We start from the raw sequence: 14,850 nt of genomic DNA, 5'->3' as shown, positions 1-14,850 counted from the left end.
CTTCTATTGTGTCTCTAGTTAAACCCATCTATAGAGCTCTTAATTTCATTTGGTTCTAGAATGTACATTTATTTTTTTTTTTAATAAATTCTAGTTCTCCGGTAAACTTCTCCATCTTCATCTATTTTTATTTTTCCCTCAATATTCTTGAACACGTTAGCTATCATTACTTTAAAGCTCCAATGTCTGGATCATGCATAAGTCTGTTCCTATTGTGTTTTCCTCTCTAGGTAGATAAGTGTGTGGGCTGATCACCTTCATGCAGTCAGGGAGTGAGCTATGCCAAGGTTTGGTTGTGGTTTTGGAAAGGCTTGATCTACCTCTGGTTCACCCTCTTCCTAGAGTGTAGGCTCTCTAGGGCTCCCAAGTGCAAGCCTGTTGTGATCACTTTTATCTCTGAGGATGTAGCCTTTTGGGTTCCCAGCTAAAGAGGAGAGAGTCTCGTATGAGATTCCCCACATTAGGCAGAAACTGGATCTTGATCCCTGTGTACCCTTGCTGCACAAAGCCCTCAAACTGATATAGGAACAATGTTCCAGTGTTTTGCTCACTGTTTCTCTGGAGCAATTCATCGTCTTCTCAGGTCTTCTGTGCTTCAAGGTGATTTTTTAAAATACCATACCAGCATTTTTAGATGTTTTTCCATGGGAGACTTGACCCCCAATACTGGAAATGGAAATTTTCATTTCATATATTTTATGATGATTTTCACATTGAAAAACAAAAATTTTATGTACTCAAATCAGTCTGTCTTTTCCTTTATACCATCTTGATTTTGTGTTATTCTTAGGAAAGTTTTCATTTATTCAAAATAATACTGTATTTTGGTTTTTAACATTTAGCTGTTTAATGTATCTGGAATTTATTTTTGTGAATAGTGTAAAGTTAGGATCTAACTATTTTCCTTTAAAATGGAGAGCCAGTTGTTCCAACACTATTGATTAGATCAGGAGTCTGAAAACTATGACCAACCCATTTTTGTTAATAAAGTTTTATTGGAATGTGGCCATGCCCATTTGATTACATATTGGCTATGACTTCTTTAATATTACACCAGCAGAGTTGAGTAGTTCCAACAGAAACTGTGTGGCCCACAGAGCCGTATATTTACTTTCTGGTCGTTTAAGAAAGTTTACCAACTCCTGTGTTAGGCTATACTTTTTTTAATTAATCTGAGTTTTTACTTTAGCATATAAATGTGTTTCATGTCTATTTCTAGAATCTCTTCTATTTATTATTATTTATTATTAAGAACTTCATTTGTTCTTCTTTCATTATCACTCTTAGAGTTACTATAGCTTTATACTAATATATTTTATTGGCCTTGAAGATACAGTGTGTTTAGTCAGGTTTACTGAGGCATAATTTGCATACAGTAAGATTTACCCTTTTTATGTGTACATTTTTGTGAATTTTGACAAATGTATACAGCCATGTAAAGATAGAGAACATTTTCATCACTCTTAAAGTTTCCTCCTCCCCATTTGTCCATCCCCTCTCCTCACCACTAGGCCCTGGCAGGGGCTGATGTGTTTTCTTGTCCCTACAGTTTTTGTCTTTTTCAGAATGTCATATAAATGGAATCATACACTGAGGAGTCTTTGAAGTCTGGATTCTTTCACCAAGCATCATGTGTTTGAGATCTGTCCATGTTGTTTGCATGCGTGGTCATTCCTTTTTATTGCTGAGTAGTATTTCCTTATGTCCATTCACTGGTTGATGGACATTTGGGTTTAATCCAGTTTTTGGCATTTATGAATAAAGCCAATAGAAACATTTGCGTACAAGATATTGTCTGGACATACATGTTTTTCTTTTTCTTGGACGGATACCTAGGAATGGGATTGTTGGGTCATATGTTTCAATAAATGTATGTTTAACTGTATAAGAAACTGCCAAACTGTTTTCACTTTACTTTCCAAAGTGGCTGTACCATTTTTTTCATTTCCACCATCAATATATGAGAGTTGCAGGTGCTTTGCATCCTCACCAGCACTTAGTATCATCAGTTTTGTTTTTCCATTTTAGTGATTCTAGTGGGTTGGGCATTATAGTTTTAATTCCTAATTAATTTAGTTCTTAGTTCATATTCCTAATGACTTAATGATGTTGAGCATCCTTCTCTGTGCTTATGTACCATCTGTGTATCTTCTCTGGTGAAGTGTCCAAATGTCTTTTGCCTGTTTTAAAAAACTGGGTTGTTTGTTTTCTTTCTTTCTTTTTTTTTTTTTAAATAAAGGTAGAGGAATGGGGACATTTTGAATTTATTTATTTATTTATTTATTTTTGGCTGTGTTGGGTCTTCGTTTCTGTGCGAGGGCTTTCTCCAGTTGCGGCAAGCGGGGGCCACTCTTCATCGCGGTGCACGGGCCTCTCACTATCACGGCCTCTCTTGTTGCAGAGCACAGGCTCAGTAGTTGTGGCTCACAGGCCTAGTTGCTCCACGGCATGTGGGATCTTCCCAGACCAGGGCTCGAACCCGTGTCCCCTGCATTAGCAGGCAGATTCTCAACCACTGCGCCACCAGGGAAGCCCCTGTTTGTTTTCTTATGGTTGACTCATGAGACTTTTTTTATATGTTCTGAACGCTAGTCCTTTATCAAAAATGTGTTTTGCAGGCATTTTCTCCCAGTGTGTGGCTTGTCTTTTTATTTTTTAACAGTGTCTCTGAAGAATAAAACTTTTAAATTTTTATAGAGTCCACTTTATCAATTTTTCTTTTATGTTTTGTGTTATCTTCTATTGCTGTGAACAAATTACCACAAACTTAGCAGTTTAAAACAACATAGATTTATTATCTCACAGTTTGCATGGGTCTGGAATCCAAGTTAGCTAGATCCTCTGCTCACGGTCACGCCAAACTGAAGTCATGGTTCTGGCTGGGCTGCATTGCCTTCTGGAGCTCAGTGTCCTTTGCCACGCTCATGTGGTATTTGGCTGAATCCTGTTCCTTATAATTGTAGGACACAGGTTCCTCTTTTCTGGCTGGTCATCAGCCAGTGGCTGTTCTCAGCTCCTGGAGGCTGCCCACCATTTCCTGCCACATGGCCTTCTCCACAACATGGCGGTTGCTTCTTCAAGAAAAACAAGAGAGCGTCTGCTTCAGTTTCAAATCTCTCTGACTTCTCTTGTCTCTGAGCTCTAAACCCTTGTTTAAAAGGGCTCACCAGAATAAGTCAAGCCCACTCACATTCAAGGGAAAGGATTATACAGGGTATGTGCACCAGGAGGGAAACTCCTAGTTTCCTAGAACTCCAAGAAAATCCCAGGATGCCAACTTAGGATTCTTCCTACCACATGGTTTGTACTTTTTTATTTCTGAGAGATCTTTGCCCACTCCAAAGTGGTGAAAATTTTTCTGATGTCTTCTTTTTTCTTTTTGGCTGTGCTGCACAGCTTGTGAGAGCTTAGTTCCCCGACTAGGGATTGAACCTGGGCCATGGCAGTGAAACCACCAAGTCCTAACCACTGGACCACCAGGGAATTCCATATGATTTCTTTTAGAAGGTTAATAGTTTTAGGGTTTCTGTCTAGACCTGTGGTTCATTGTATGCATGTATGTATTTATTTATGTATTAAGATATAATTCACCCTTAATGTGTACAATTCCATGGTCTTTTGTATATCACAAAGTGGTGCAGCCATTGAATTAATTCTAGAACATTCTCATTACACACAAAAGAAACCCTCAGTTCATTAGCAGTCACTCTCTACTTCTTTTTCCCCCAACTTGGCAACCACTGATCTACTTTCTGTCTCTGAATTTGCCTATCCTAGATGTTTTGTATCAGTGTAATCATACAATATGTACACTTTTGTGTCTGACATTTTCACTAATCATGATGTTTGCAAGGTTCACCCGTGTTTTAGCATGTATTAGCACTTCATTCCTTTTTATGGCCGAATACTACTCTACTGTATAGATATACCACATTTTGTCTTTCCATTTGTCAGTTGATGGACATTGGGTTGTTTCTGTGTTTTGGCTATTATGAATAATGCTGCTGTGAATAGTCTCTTTTTTTTTTTTTAACTGAACTGTTTGAGATAAAGTACCAGCATCATGGCCCTTTACCCCTAAGTTCTTCTGCATGCCTTTCCCAAGTATAAGGACTTTCTTTTTCATAACTACAGTGTAATTATCACATTTAGGAAATTTGTCATTGATATAATACTGTTATCTAATATACAATCCATATTCAAATTTCACTGATTTAATTAGTGATTTTAAATATCTTAAACAGGTGTTTAAAAATTACAGATTTTTTTATTAAGGTGAAATTCACTTAACATAAAATTAACCATTTAAAGTGGATAATTTGGTGGCATTCATAAAATGAAGTAGGAAGTATTTCTTCCTTTTTTATTTTTTGGAGGAGATTGGCATTAATTTTTTTTGAAATGTTTGGTAGAATTCTCTAGTGAAACCGTTTGGCCAGGAGATTTTCTGTTCAGCAGACTTTTAGTTATGAATTCAGTTTTTTAAATGATTTCAGTAGTACTCAAGTTACCTGTTTTATCTTGGTTGAGTTTCAGTAGTTTGTGGGTTTTGAGGAATTGGTCCATTTTTTGGTAAATTGTTCAGTTTATGAGTACTAAGTTGTTTGTATTATTCCCTTGTTATCCTTTTGATGGCTGCAGGACCTAAAGTGACATTGTTTCATTCCTGATGTTGGAGAGATAGGTCTTCTCTCTTTTTATCTTTGTCAGTCTTTCTAGAGGTGTATCTATTTTATTAATTTATTTTTTAAATCAGCTTTTTGCGTCGTTGATTGTTTTTTTCTGTTGTTTTCATTGTTATTGATTTCTGTTCTTTTATATTTCCTTCCTTCTGCTTGCTTTGGGTTTATTTTTTTTCTTTTTCTACTTTGTTGAATTAGGAAATTAGATTACTGATTTGAGCTCTTCTTTTCTAATATAAACTTAGCACTGTCAATTTCCCTCTCAGCATTGCTTCAGCTATGCCCCATATATTTTGATATGTTGTACTTTCATTTTCATTCATTTCTAATGTATTTTTAAAATTTATTGTGAGATTTCCTCTTTGACCCACAAATTATTTAGAAGTGGTTCTTTAGTTTCCAAGTGTTTGGATGTTTTCCTGTTATCTTTCTGTTATTGATTTATCATTTGATTCCATTATGGTCAGAGAACACGCTCTATGATTTTAATCCTTTAAATTTGTTGAGGTTTATTTTATGGCCCAGGTGGATATTTTTCTTGGTGGGTATTCTGTGAGCACTTTAAAAAAATGTATTCTGCTGTTGTTGGGTGAAGTGTTCTATGTATGTATATATCAATTAGACCCTGTTGATTGATTTTACTGTTCACTTCTATATCCATGTTGATTTTTTGTATAGAGTTCCACCCATTACTGAGATAGGGTATTAATGCCTTGAAGTATTATTGTGGCTTGGCTATGCTGGTTTCCTCATTTCATCTCTATCAGTTTTTGTTTCTTATATTTAAGGCTCTGTTGTTTGGTGCATACACATTTAGGATTGTTATGTCTTCCTGGTGGATTGATCCTTTAATCATCATGTAATGTCCCTCTTTGTCTCCAGCTATTTTCTTTGCTCTGAAATCTACTCACTGGATAGAATATAGCCACTCTACTTTTTTTTTTTAATTAAGGTTTGCACGGTATATCTGTTTTCAGCCTTTTACATTCAGCCTTTGTATTTGAAGAAAGTTTCTTACAGACAGCATATTGTTGGGTCTTTTGTTAATCCACTCTGCCGTGTTTTGTGTAGGTCTTAGCCTACTAATGCTGTTGCCTGGGAATGCCTGGGGGCACTCACCTGGGCCAGTGTTGTGGCTGGACCAGCCCTTGTGGTTCTTATTAGGATTGCAAGATGCACCTCAGCAACAAGCATCAGAGAACAAGCAAGGTTTTATTGCTCACAGGTCCTGACATGACATGTCTCAGGCCACACATTGAGGTCACAGGAAGAGAGACGGGTAGGGGGCTGCAGGTCATCCCTGGGCTTCTGCCTTTATTGGGGTTGAGGGTGAGGTGCCTAGGATTTCATGGGTTCACTCTTTATTGGTGAATTTAAAACATGAGAGCGGGAATTGAAGTGCACAAAAGGAAAAACAGGGTCCCTCTAATGATCAGTTATGTAGGTCACCCACGGCTTTCTAAAAGGGGAACTTCATGGACGGTGGCCTGGTTCTTTATCTAGTTGTGTAGCTGGCAATATGTTTATTCAAGATGGATGTCTTTGAAGTGGATGCCTCAGCAATCAAAAGCTTATTATCAGGTACTTATATTACAATTAAAAAAAAAACAAATGGTCAGGTACTTAGACTACAGCCAATCTCAGTTAATTGGTGTATTTAGACCGTTTATATTAAATGTAACTACTGATATTTTAGGGCTTAAGTCTGCCACTGTGTTATTTGTTTTCTGTATGCTTCCTCCTTTTCTCTTTTCTTACTTTTCTGTGTTTTTTTTGAATATTTTTTATTCCATTTTAATTTATTTATAATGCCTGAGTATATCACTTTATACAGTTTGCTTAGGTGTTGCTCTAGGTATTACATTATACACACATAACTTTTCCCAGTCTAATGATATCAGTGTTTTACCAGTCCGCGTGAAGTGTAGAAACTGTATTTCCATTTAGGTCCCTTTACCTTCCCCAATTTTTAAATATAATAGTATTTCCTCCACATGGGGCTACTCCATTTTGGTGAAACTGGAAACCCATATGCTTGTCTTTTATCTGTCATCTTTACTGAATTATTCATTAGTAGTTCTTCATTACTTCTAGTAGTTGTCTTGAATTCTACATATAGTTATATCTTCCACAGGAAGGACTTTTTCATCCCTTTCTTTCTTGTATTTATACTTTTCATTTATTTTTATCTTATTGCCAGGCAAAAAGTTGAATCTGTTTTTTCTATTTTTCAACATCACCAGTGACTCTGTATCTTTTCACTTTATCTGTATAAAATGAGAGATTTACTTGTACTTTGCCTCTCTGCTTCTAAGGTTTTGTGATACAGTCTGGATGTTTTAAGTCTAAATTTTTATCTGACTACCCATGGTTTTCATTTTTATATGATCTGTCGTTAGGGCCTCTCTGACTTCAGCTCCAGCTCTCCCTCTCATTCCATCTACTCCACCAATAATGACCTTTTTGCTTTTCCTTTAGCACATCAGGGCCTGCTTCTGTCTCAGGCCTTTGCATTTGTTGTTCTCTCTGCCTGAATTGCTTTGCTTTCTCACCTTCTAAAAGGTCTTTACTGTCATGTCACATTCTCACTAAGACCTTCCCTGGTCATCCCGGTAAAGTTATAATCTGTCCCCTCATCAAATCCCCCAGTTCTCTTCCCTACTTGGTTTTCTTTTCATAGCACTTATGACCACCTAATGTACTATTTTTATCTATTAGCTGGTTTATTGTCTATTTCTCTTTATTAGAATATAAGTTCCATGAAGGCAGGAGTTTTTCTCTATTTTTCTGTTTTGTTTTATTCCTGGTACCCAGAACAGAGCCTGGCACATGCAGGTACTCAATAAGTCTTTATTTAAATAACTAACCTTCATCTATTTAGCATTTTCCTTCTTCAAGTTAGAACTCTCAAGCCAAAGGATGTGTTTTTTTATTAATAGTTCCTTGTACCTTTTGCCATATAACTTCCTTTTTTGTTCGCTTTCTTATTTATTTATACCAGGTAATACTTTTCATATGGTTTAAAATTCAACCAGTATAACAGGGTTTGTGTTGAATAGTATTCCTCCCTCTTCCATAGTCAAGCACGCCATTCCTCTCCTCAAAAGCAACTAGCTTTGTCACTTTCTTGATACTCCTTAAAGAGATAGTCCCATAAGGCTTTCTGAAAAGTTGACAAAATATTTTACAATTGTCTGTCCAGAACAGTTCCTGTTTCTCTTTCTATCTGCTGCTGAATCCTTCTCAATAGGCAGTGTAAATCATTTTTGAGAGAATGTTGCTGTCATGCTAGGTGCTGAGGGAGTGATATAGTGAAGAATTACTTTGCCCATGCTCTTGAAGTTCAAAATCCAAATGGGGTGGGAAGGTATCCACACTTAAAAAGTAACACAGGATTTAGAAAGATCAAGATGATATATATGAAATGTCATGAACATTGAATTATTAATTGTTGAATGAAATCTAAGTAACAAATACCATGAAAATTAGTTAATCAAAGCAGAGAGTGACTACATTTATCAGAGAAGAATACATTGGTTTTGGGTAATCTGAGAAGAGCGTAGAAGGAAAGCAGTATATTATACCTTCTGTGTGTGTAGCAACATGATATTTATATACTAGGAATATATTTTTATGCCATGAGATTTTTCAAAGAGGAATAACAAAGTCCTTATCTTGTAGAGGACAGATTATATGTGCTTATGACAAAGTCAGTGAGAGGACTTGCTATAAAAAAGTATCACATTCAGTGGGGATTCAGAGAGAGAGATCATAACCATTTGGGGAAATCAAGAAAATGTTTATAGGGAATTCATGATCAAGACAGAACTTGAAAGATAAGTAATAATAAGCACAAAAGGATAACACAGTGGAAGACTCTATCTAGTACAGGGGTTGGCAAACTATAGCCCTTAGGCTGACCACCTGTTTTTGTAAGTAAAGTTTCATTGGAACATAGTCATGCCCATTGGTTTATGTATTGTCTGTGACAGCTTTCACACTGTAGTGGTAGAGTTGAGCAGTTGAGACAGACCACATAGTCTGCAAAGTCTAAAATATTTACTATTTGGTCCTTTACAGAAAGAAAGTTTGCTGTTCCCTACAAGTAGATAGGCTATGGGTGGGAAAGTATTATTGCTAACTATTAAAGAAATGAAAATGATATACTTATTATAGCTGGAGGGGGAAGTCAGTAATAGAAGGGTGGGTGGCTAAAGAGGAGGTTATCCTTGAAGGAATTTAATAGGAAGACCATTACTTATAGAGAGGAAGTGAAGAGTATCTCTAGGCTGGGACAGTAGTTCATTTAGACATAGATGTGGTTTGTCCTTAATCATACTTTTCTAATCTTTCCCTTGCTAGCCAAGAAGGATCAGGAAGGTGGAGAAGAAAAGAAATCTGTGCAAAAGAAAAAAGTGAAAGAGTTAAAGGTGTTGGATTCAAAGACAGCCCAGAATCTCTGTGAGTAACTCTGTGATCTCAGCAATTTGAAATATGAAGGAGTTTTTCTAAGAGCTTAATTCTGGTGGATCCAGGGTCCCTTGATATGAAACGTCCATTTGTTAGTTCCTGCTGTATGCCTGGTATTGCATAGTAAATACCTGATATCTAATCCCTTCAATAGCACTGCAAGATTGTTAGCATCTAGTTTTACGGCAAGAAAATAAAGGCTAATAGGACTTTTAGGAATTTGCCTAGTCACATAGCGGGTAAGAGGCAGGTCTGGGAGTTGAACCTCATATTTTCTTATTTCAAAGCCCTTACTATTTCCATTACATCCACAGAAAATCTAACACAAATGTTCTAGCCACTGCACATTTCCTTCTTTCTCATTTTCTTTTAAGTATTTCCTTTAAAGGTGACTGGCTTGACTTCCATTAAATCTAAAGTAACTTTGTAGTTTAGAATAAATAATGTAAATCCTGTACTTCTCAGAGTAGGATCAGTAACGTCAAAGAGTTCTGTTCTGAACTTGCTACCTATACTCATAACTCTGATTGGTGGCAAATTTCAGATCAGAAACTCCTCTGCAGAGTTGATATAGGTAGTATTTAATGATCAGGATGAATGTTCATTTTTTTGTTCATTTCAACTGTTGATATCCTTACTTTATGTTGCATAATGAAGATTTAAATATTTGTTCAACAAATATTTGAGGGTCTGCCAGGTTTCAGGCTCTATTAGGCACATACTAGGTGTGTGTTCCAGAGATGAAAGGGTATGTATTCCATAAAACCCACTCATGATCCAGTGACATGGCTGTTGTCCCCATTTTACCCAGTGAGAAAACTAAAGTTCAGATGTTATGACTTGGCCAAGATCACACAGGTAATGAGGACACATACCCACAAGTAAAGTCAGTGATATAATGTGAACAGTAAGCCTTTAGATTATTCTTGACTATATAATCTTAGATCATTGGCAACAGATATTACTAAATAGTGTCCGTAGGTAAGTCCTTTTATGGAAATTAAAGTGATGTGAGATAGTTCCTCTTCTCAAGATTGTCTCTAGCAACATTAAAATGAGCAGTTGTTATTTTAGAAAATGATAAAAGACCGTGGGGTAGTACATTGTTATTTCCAGTTGAATGATATCAGTATGGGAAACAGAATTTAGGAAGAGAATTGAGATTAGGAGGGTCTAGGTGTTATTTAGTGATTCAATGATTATTAAGTGCCTCTTATATGGTGAGGATGCAAAACTAAGTAAGGTAGTCCCTATCCTCATGAGCCATATGTCTGGTAGAGACGGAAAAGTAAATAATGGTTATAGCACTAGTTGGTAAGTGCTATGATGGAGGTGTGCTAGGAAGCTTATGAGAGCACTGGGCAAGGGGGCATCTAAATCAAGTGGGAGGAGTATTGGAGGGAGCTCAGTCATTCTAAATGAAGTACTGCTTAAAACTATTTACAACAAACTAAATGAAGGGTGAGGGCTGACTTGTTTCAGGCAGAGGGATCAGCATGTATGAAGGCACAGAGGCATGTGTGCAGTTCAAGAACTGCAAGTAGTTGAGTACAGCTGACTAAAGGCCATATGTGGGGGAGTGGTGGTTGAAGAAGCTTTCAAGAAATAGACATAGAGGCTAGATCATAAAGAAGTCTGATAGGCTTAGGCTAAGAAGTATGTATTTTATCCTGAAAACTGTGAAAGTTATTGGAGGGATTTTAGTCAGGAAAGTGAGTGATACAACCCTATGTAATTTGGGGGAGGGTACTTCAGCAGTGATTATGAGGCTGGATTGCTAGGGTAGGGGAAGACTCTAGGCAGAGAGATGTGTTATGTTATGGCTTTAAATTAGGCGAGAGGTGATCAAGGCCTGCAACTAAGTTGTGAGAATGAATAGGAAGGCAGAAGATATTAAGAAGATAGAATTAATGGAACTTAGTGATTGATAGAGGGGATAAAGGAGATGTTTTCTTGGGTTAAGATCACTCTATAGAGAGTGGTACCACTTATTGAAATAGGAAAATCCAGCAGGAGCAGATTCTATCTTTTGTGGGAGAAATGGTGGACATGAGTGAGAGATGGCAGAGTGGTAGTAGGAATGATTGATTTAATTTTAGGATAGAATTTAAGGTTCCTGTGGGAATCCTCCAACAGGATGGGTGTATTAGGCATTTGGGTATAGAAATCAGGAGGAATGTCTGGCTGGAGATAAGAATTTAAGAGATAGTATATGAGTCATAGTTGAAGCCAATAATTTGCCTTGAAGGTCATTAATATTTGGGGGGGGCAAGTAACAAAAAGGGGAGACCTCAAAGGAGGCTGGAAAGGAACAGCAAGAAAAATAGTCTGACATAGTCTAAGAAGTGGGCGTAGTAGTCAAGTAAAATCAGGACAGGACAGGTGTCTTTTGGATCTGGCATTAGGAAAGTCAGTGACCTAGGCAAGAATAATTTTAGTATAGCATAAGTGTTAAGAACAGAAGCTCTGGAATCCGTTTGTATTTAAATCCTGGCTCCAACCCTTACTAGCAGTGTGACCTTGGACGGGTAGCTTAACTTCTTTAAGTATGTTTCCTTTTCTGTCAAATGTGGTTAATAATACAAACTTATACATTATTATAAATAGGGTTAAATGAGATCATATATGTAGATTGTGTTTAAGATACTAGGTCTTACATGGAGTATACACTCAACAAATGATTGTCATCTTTTCACTGACTTTGTGGGGACAGAAGAATTAATGAGAATGTGGAAGCAAGAATAGACTTATATTTTTAGAATGTTATAAGGTGAAGGAAAGAAGGAAGCTGGTAATTAAGAATGTTGGATCAGGGAGGATTTTTTTCTTTAAGATAGGAAAAACTTGAACGTGTATATCGTTGTCCCTCGGTACCTGTGGGGGATAGGTTCCAGGACCCCCCTCGTATACCGAAATCCATGGGTGCTCAAGTCCTTTATATAAAATGGTGTAGTATAGTTGGCCCTCTGTATCCACAGATGCGGAAGGCCCACTGTATATGCTGAAGGAAAAGGTCCTTAGGGCTACCTGTTCTATTGAAACACGAGAAAAGGATGAGTATATGGATATAGTTCTGCTAAGCTTACAGAAGTGTTGGCACAAGTCTTCTTCTAGATGATTCCAAAATAGCCCTTACTCGAGCCTTTTCTAGTCTGGTTCCAACTGAGGGCCCCCAGTGCTCAGTTTATAAGTGGCATGAGAGAAAGCTTAGCAAGTAATTTGACCGATGGCTTCAATTTTTCTCAGTAAAAAGCAGCAAGGCCTTTTTAGAACAAATGGGGAAGTGGCAGGACATTTGGCCAAGAGAGCCAGGAGAGCGTGGACTAGGGACACACAGAAGGATTCCCCACCATCACTGGTGCCACTTCAGATTCATAGAATCTGATCTGCAGTGTTCATCAGCCCAGGTGTAAGAGGAGAGGTATGAGATGGCTGGGTTAACTAAGGACTGGAAGGAGAAGGAAACAAGAGAATAAGAATAGTAGTAATAATAGAGTGGGAGTGAAAGGGTAGACTGCAGGGTCTAGGTTAAACAGAGAAAGCAAAGTAGAACTGAGACATTCAGAGAAAATGGAATGGGCATCTCTCTCGTGGGAGAGAGAGAGCACGCAAGAGAGCACTCTGATGAGGTTGAAGAGTCAATTTAAGGATTAGTGAGTGAGAGAGCTGAAAGGATGGGAAGTATTTGTTGGGGAATGGGATGTGGCAATTTAAGAATCAGAGCATTTCAAGGCAGTGGCAGCTTTGAGGATGGAATCAAGGGAGTGAGGAACTAAAATAGGAACAGGGTGAACATTTTTGATGTATATAGATAGATCAAAGACTTCCTGTGTGAGCAAAGACAAGGTGTTTGTAGAATGTGGTGCTTGGAACAGTGTGGCTGGCGTGTGACATAAATGTGGGGATTCGTGGGAGGGAAAGCTGGGAGGTGGGAACCTTAAACACTGGGCTCAGGAACTTGGATCTTAACTCTACAGGCAGTGGGGAGCTGGTGGAGGTTTGTGATCATGACTTTAAGAGAGCACTCCTAGGAAAGTTGTCCAGCGTAGGTTTGTAGGGTGGGCTGGAAGGGGGAAGAGACTGAGAAGAACATGTCTTTATATCTCATTTCCTGGCAGCAATCTTTTTGGGTTCCTTCCGCATGCCCTATCAAGAGATTAAGAATGTCATCCTGGAGGTGAATGAGGCTGTTCTGACTGAATCTATGATCCAGGTAAAAGGAGCAAGGTCATTCTGGAGCTGGCTCTTTGCATTGCTGTACACTAGCTCTGTCTCCTCTCTGCCTAGACGATGCGGACTCTGTAAGCATTGTTGACTTAAAGAATGCTGGCTTTATATAAGCTTCCATCTCTCTGGTGATCAGGTTATTTCTGGTATATTTTTCAAAAGTCCTGCCATCTCACTAGCTGCCTCCCCCACCTCCCCCTACCCCAGCCCATGTCTCCTTCTTAGTGGTCCTTGGGCAGAGTGAGGGACTGACAGCAGGCTCAAGCTGTCAGCTCATCCCCTTCAAACTTAGACAGTCCCTTCTGTCTTGCAGAACCTCATTAAGCAGATGCCAGAGCCAGAGCAGTTAAAAATGCTTTCCGAACTGAAGGACGAATATGATGATCTGGCTGAGTCAGAGCAGTTCGGCGTGGTGGTGAGTGAGGCCTGTGGCACAGACTCTTCTCTGACCCCCTCCTCCCCGAGAGCATCCGGGGCACTTGCTCCTGGCCTCTTGTCTCTTTTGAACCCATCTTTCTCTCTTTCTCCTCCCTACTCTGGAACTCAGATTCTGCCATAGGAGGCTTAAGCCTGTATCTTCTTCCTTTCCTCTCTCTCTGTTGGCTATGATGGAACTGCTTGTCTCTCCCCAGATGGGCGCTGTGCCCCGCCTGCGGCCTCGCCTCAATGCCATCCTCTTCAAGCTGCAGTTCAGTGAGCAAGTGGAGAATATCAAGCCAGAGATCGTTTCTGTCACTGCCGCATGTGAGGAGTTGCGAAAGAGCGAGAACTTCTCTAGCCTCCTGGAGATTACCTTGCTTGTTGGAAACTATATGAATGCTGGTTCCAGGAATGCTGGTGCTTTTGGCTTCAGTATCAGCTTCCTCTGTAAGGTGAGCCAGGGGGTTAGAGCGTGACGATGGAAGGGAAGGCCGTGGCCTCTAGGAGCCCAGTGTGGCAGACTGCTGTCGGCCTGAGGTGATCGTGGGCGTGTCAGGACTCACCACTTCTCCTCTTCCCCCAAGCTTCGAGACACCAAGTCCACAGATCAGAAGATGACGTTGTTGCACTTCTTGGCTGAGTTGTGTGAGAATAACTATCCCGAGGTCCTCAAGTTTCCAGATGAGCTTGCCCACGTGGAGAAAGCCAGCCGAGGTGAGGCAGATTGGGGTGAAGCTAGAAGGTGGTTCCAAGCCCCAGAGATCTCTGCATGGGGTAGGGAAAGAAGACTCAGTCTAGATTTTAGATCATTTTCAGTTCAGAGAATTTTAAGGAACGGGAGAGAGCATAGGCATGATGTCCAAGCCACAGGGAGGAGTATCGGGCAGAAGAGAGGTCTTCATGTACAGAAATGGGAAGCACTCTTTCCCTTCCTAGGGAAACACCAGACACCAAAAAACAACTAGAAGAAAGGCAGGTATTTTTAGTTTAAGTCAACAGTTTTTCTCATTCAGAAAGCGTGGACTGGATTAGCAAAAACCAGGCCTCACCG

At 39.0% G+C, this 14,850-nt stretch overlaps 1 protein-coding gene across 2 annotated transcripts in view; it reads left to right on the top strand.

The window, feature by feature from the left end:
* Positions 1-14,850, top strand: part of DIAPH1 (diaphanous related formin 1) — a 97,491-nt gene that overhangs the window by 70,775 nt on the left and 11,866 nt on the right. For both annotated transcript variants that reach the window (XM_057540078.1, XM_057540079.1), the window contains exons 18-22: positions 9,045-9,143; positions 13,271-13,365; positions 13,693-13,794; positions 14,012-14,251; positions 14,384-14,513. In XM_057540078.1, the coding sequence (XP_057396061.1) occupies positions 9,045-9,143; positions 13,271-13,365; positions 13,693-13,794; positions 14,012-14,251; positions 14,384-14,513 (666 nt within the window). The remainder of the gene's footprint in view (positions 1-9,044; positions 9,144-13,270; positions 13,366-13,692; positions 13,795-14,011; positions 14,252-14,383; positions 14,514-14,850) is intronic.

Source organism: Balaenoptera acutorostrata, chromosome 2 (assembly GCF_949987535.1).
Source record: "Balaenoptera acutorostrata chromosome 2, mBalAcu1.1, whole genome shotgun sequence".
Lineage (NCBI taxonomy): Eukaryota > Metazoa > Chordata > Mammalia > Artiodactyla > Balaenopteridae > Balaenoptera > Balaenoptera acutorostrata.
This window is presented reverse-complemented; position numbering and strand designations above follow the sequence as displayed.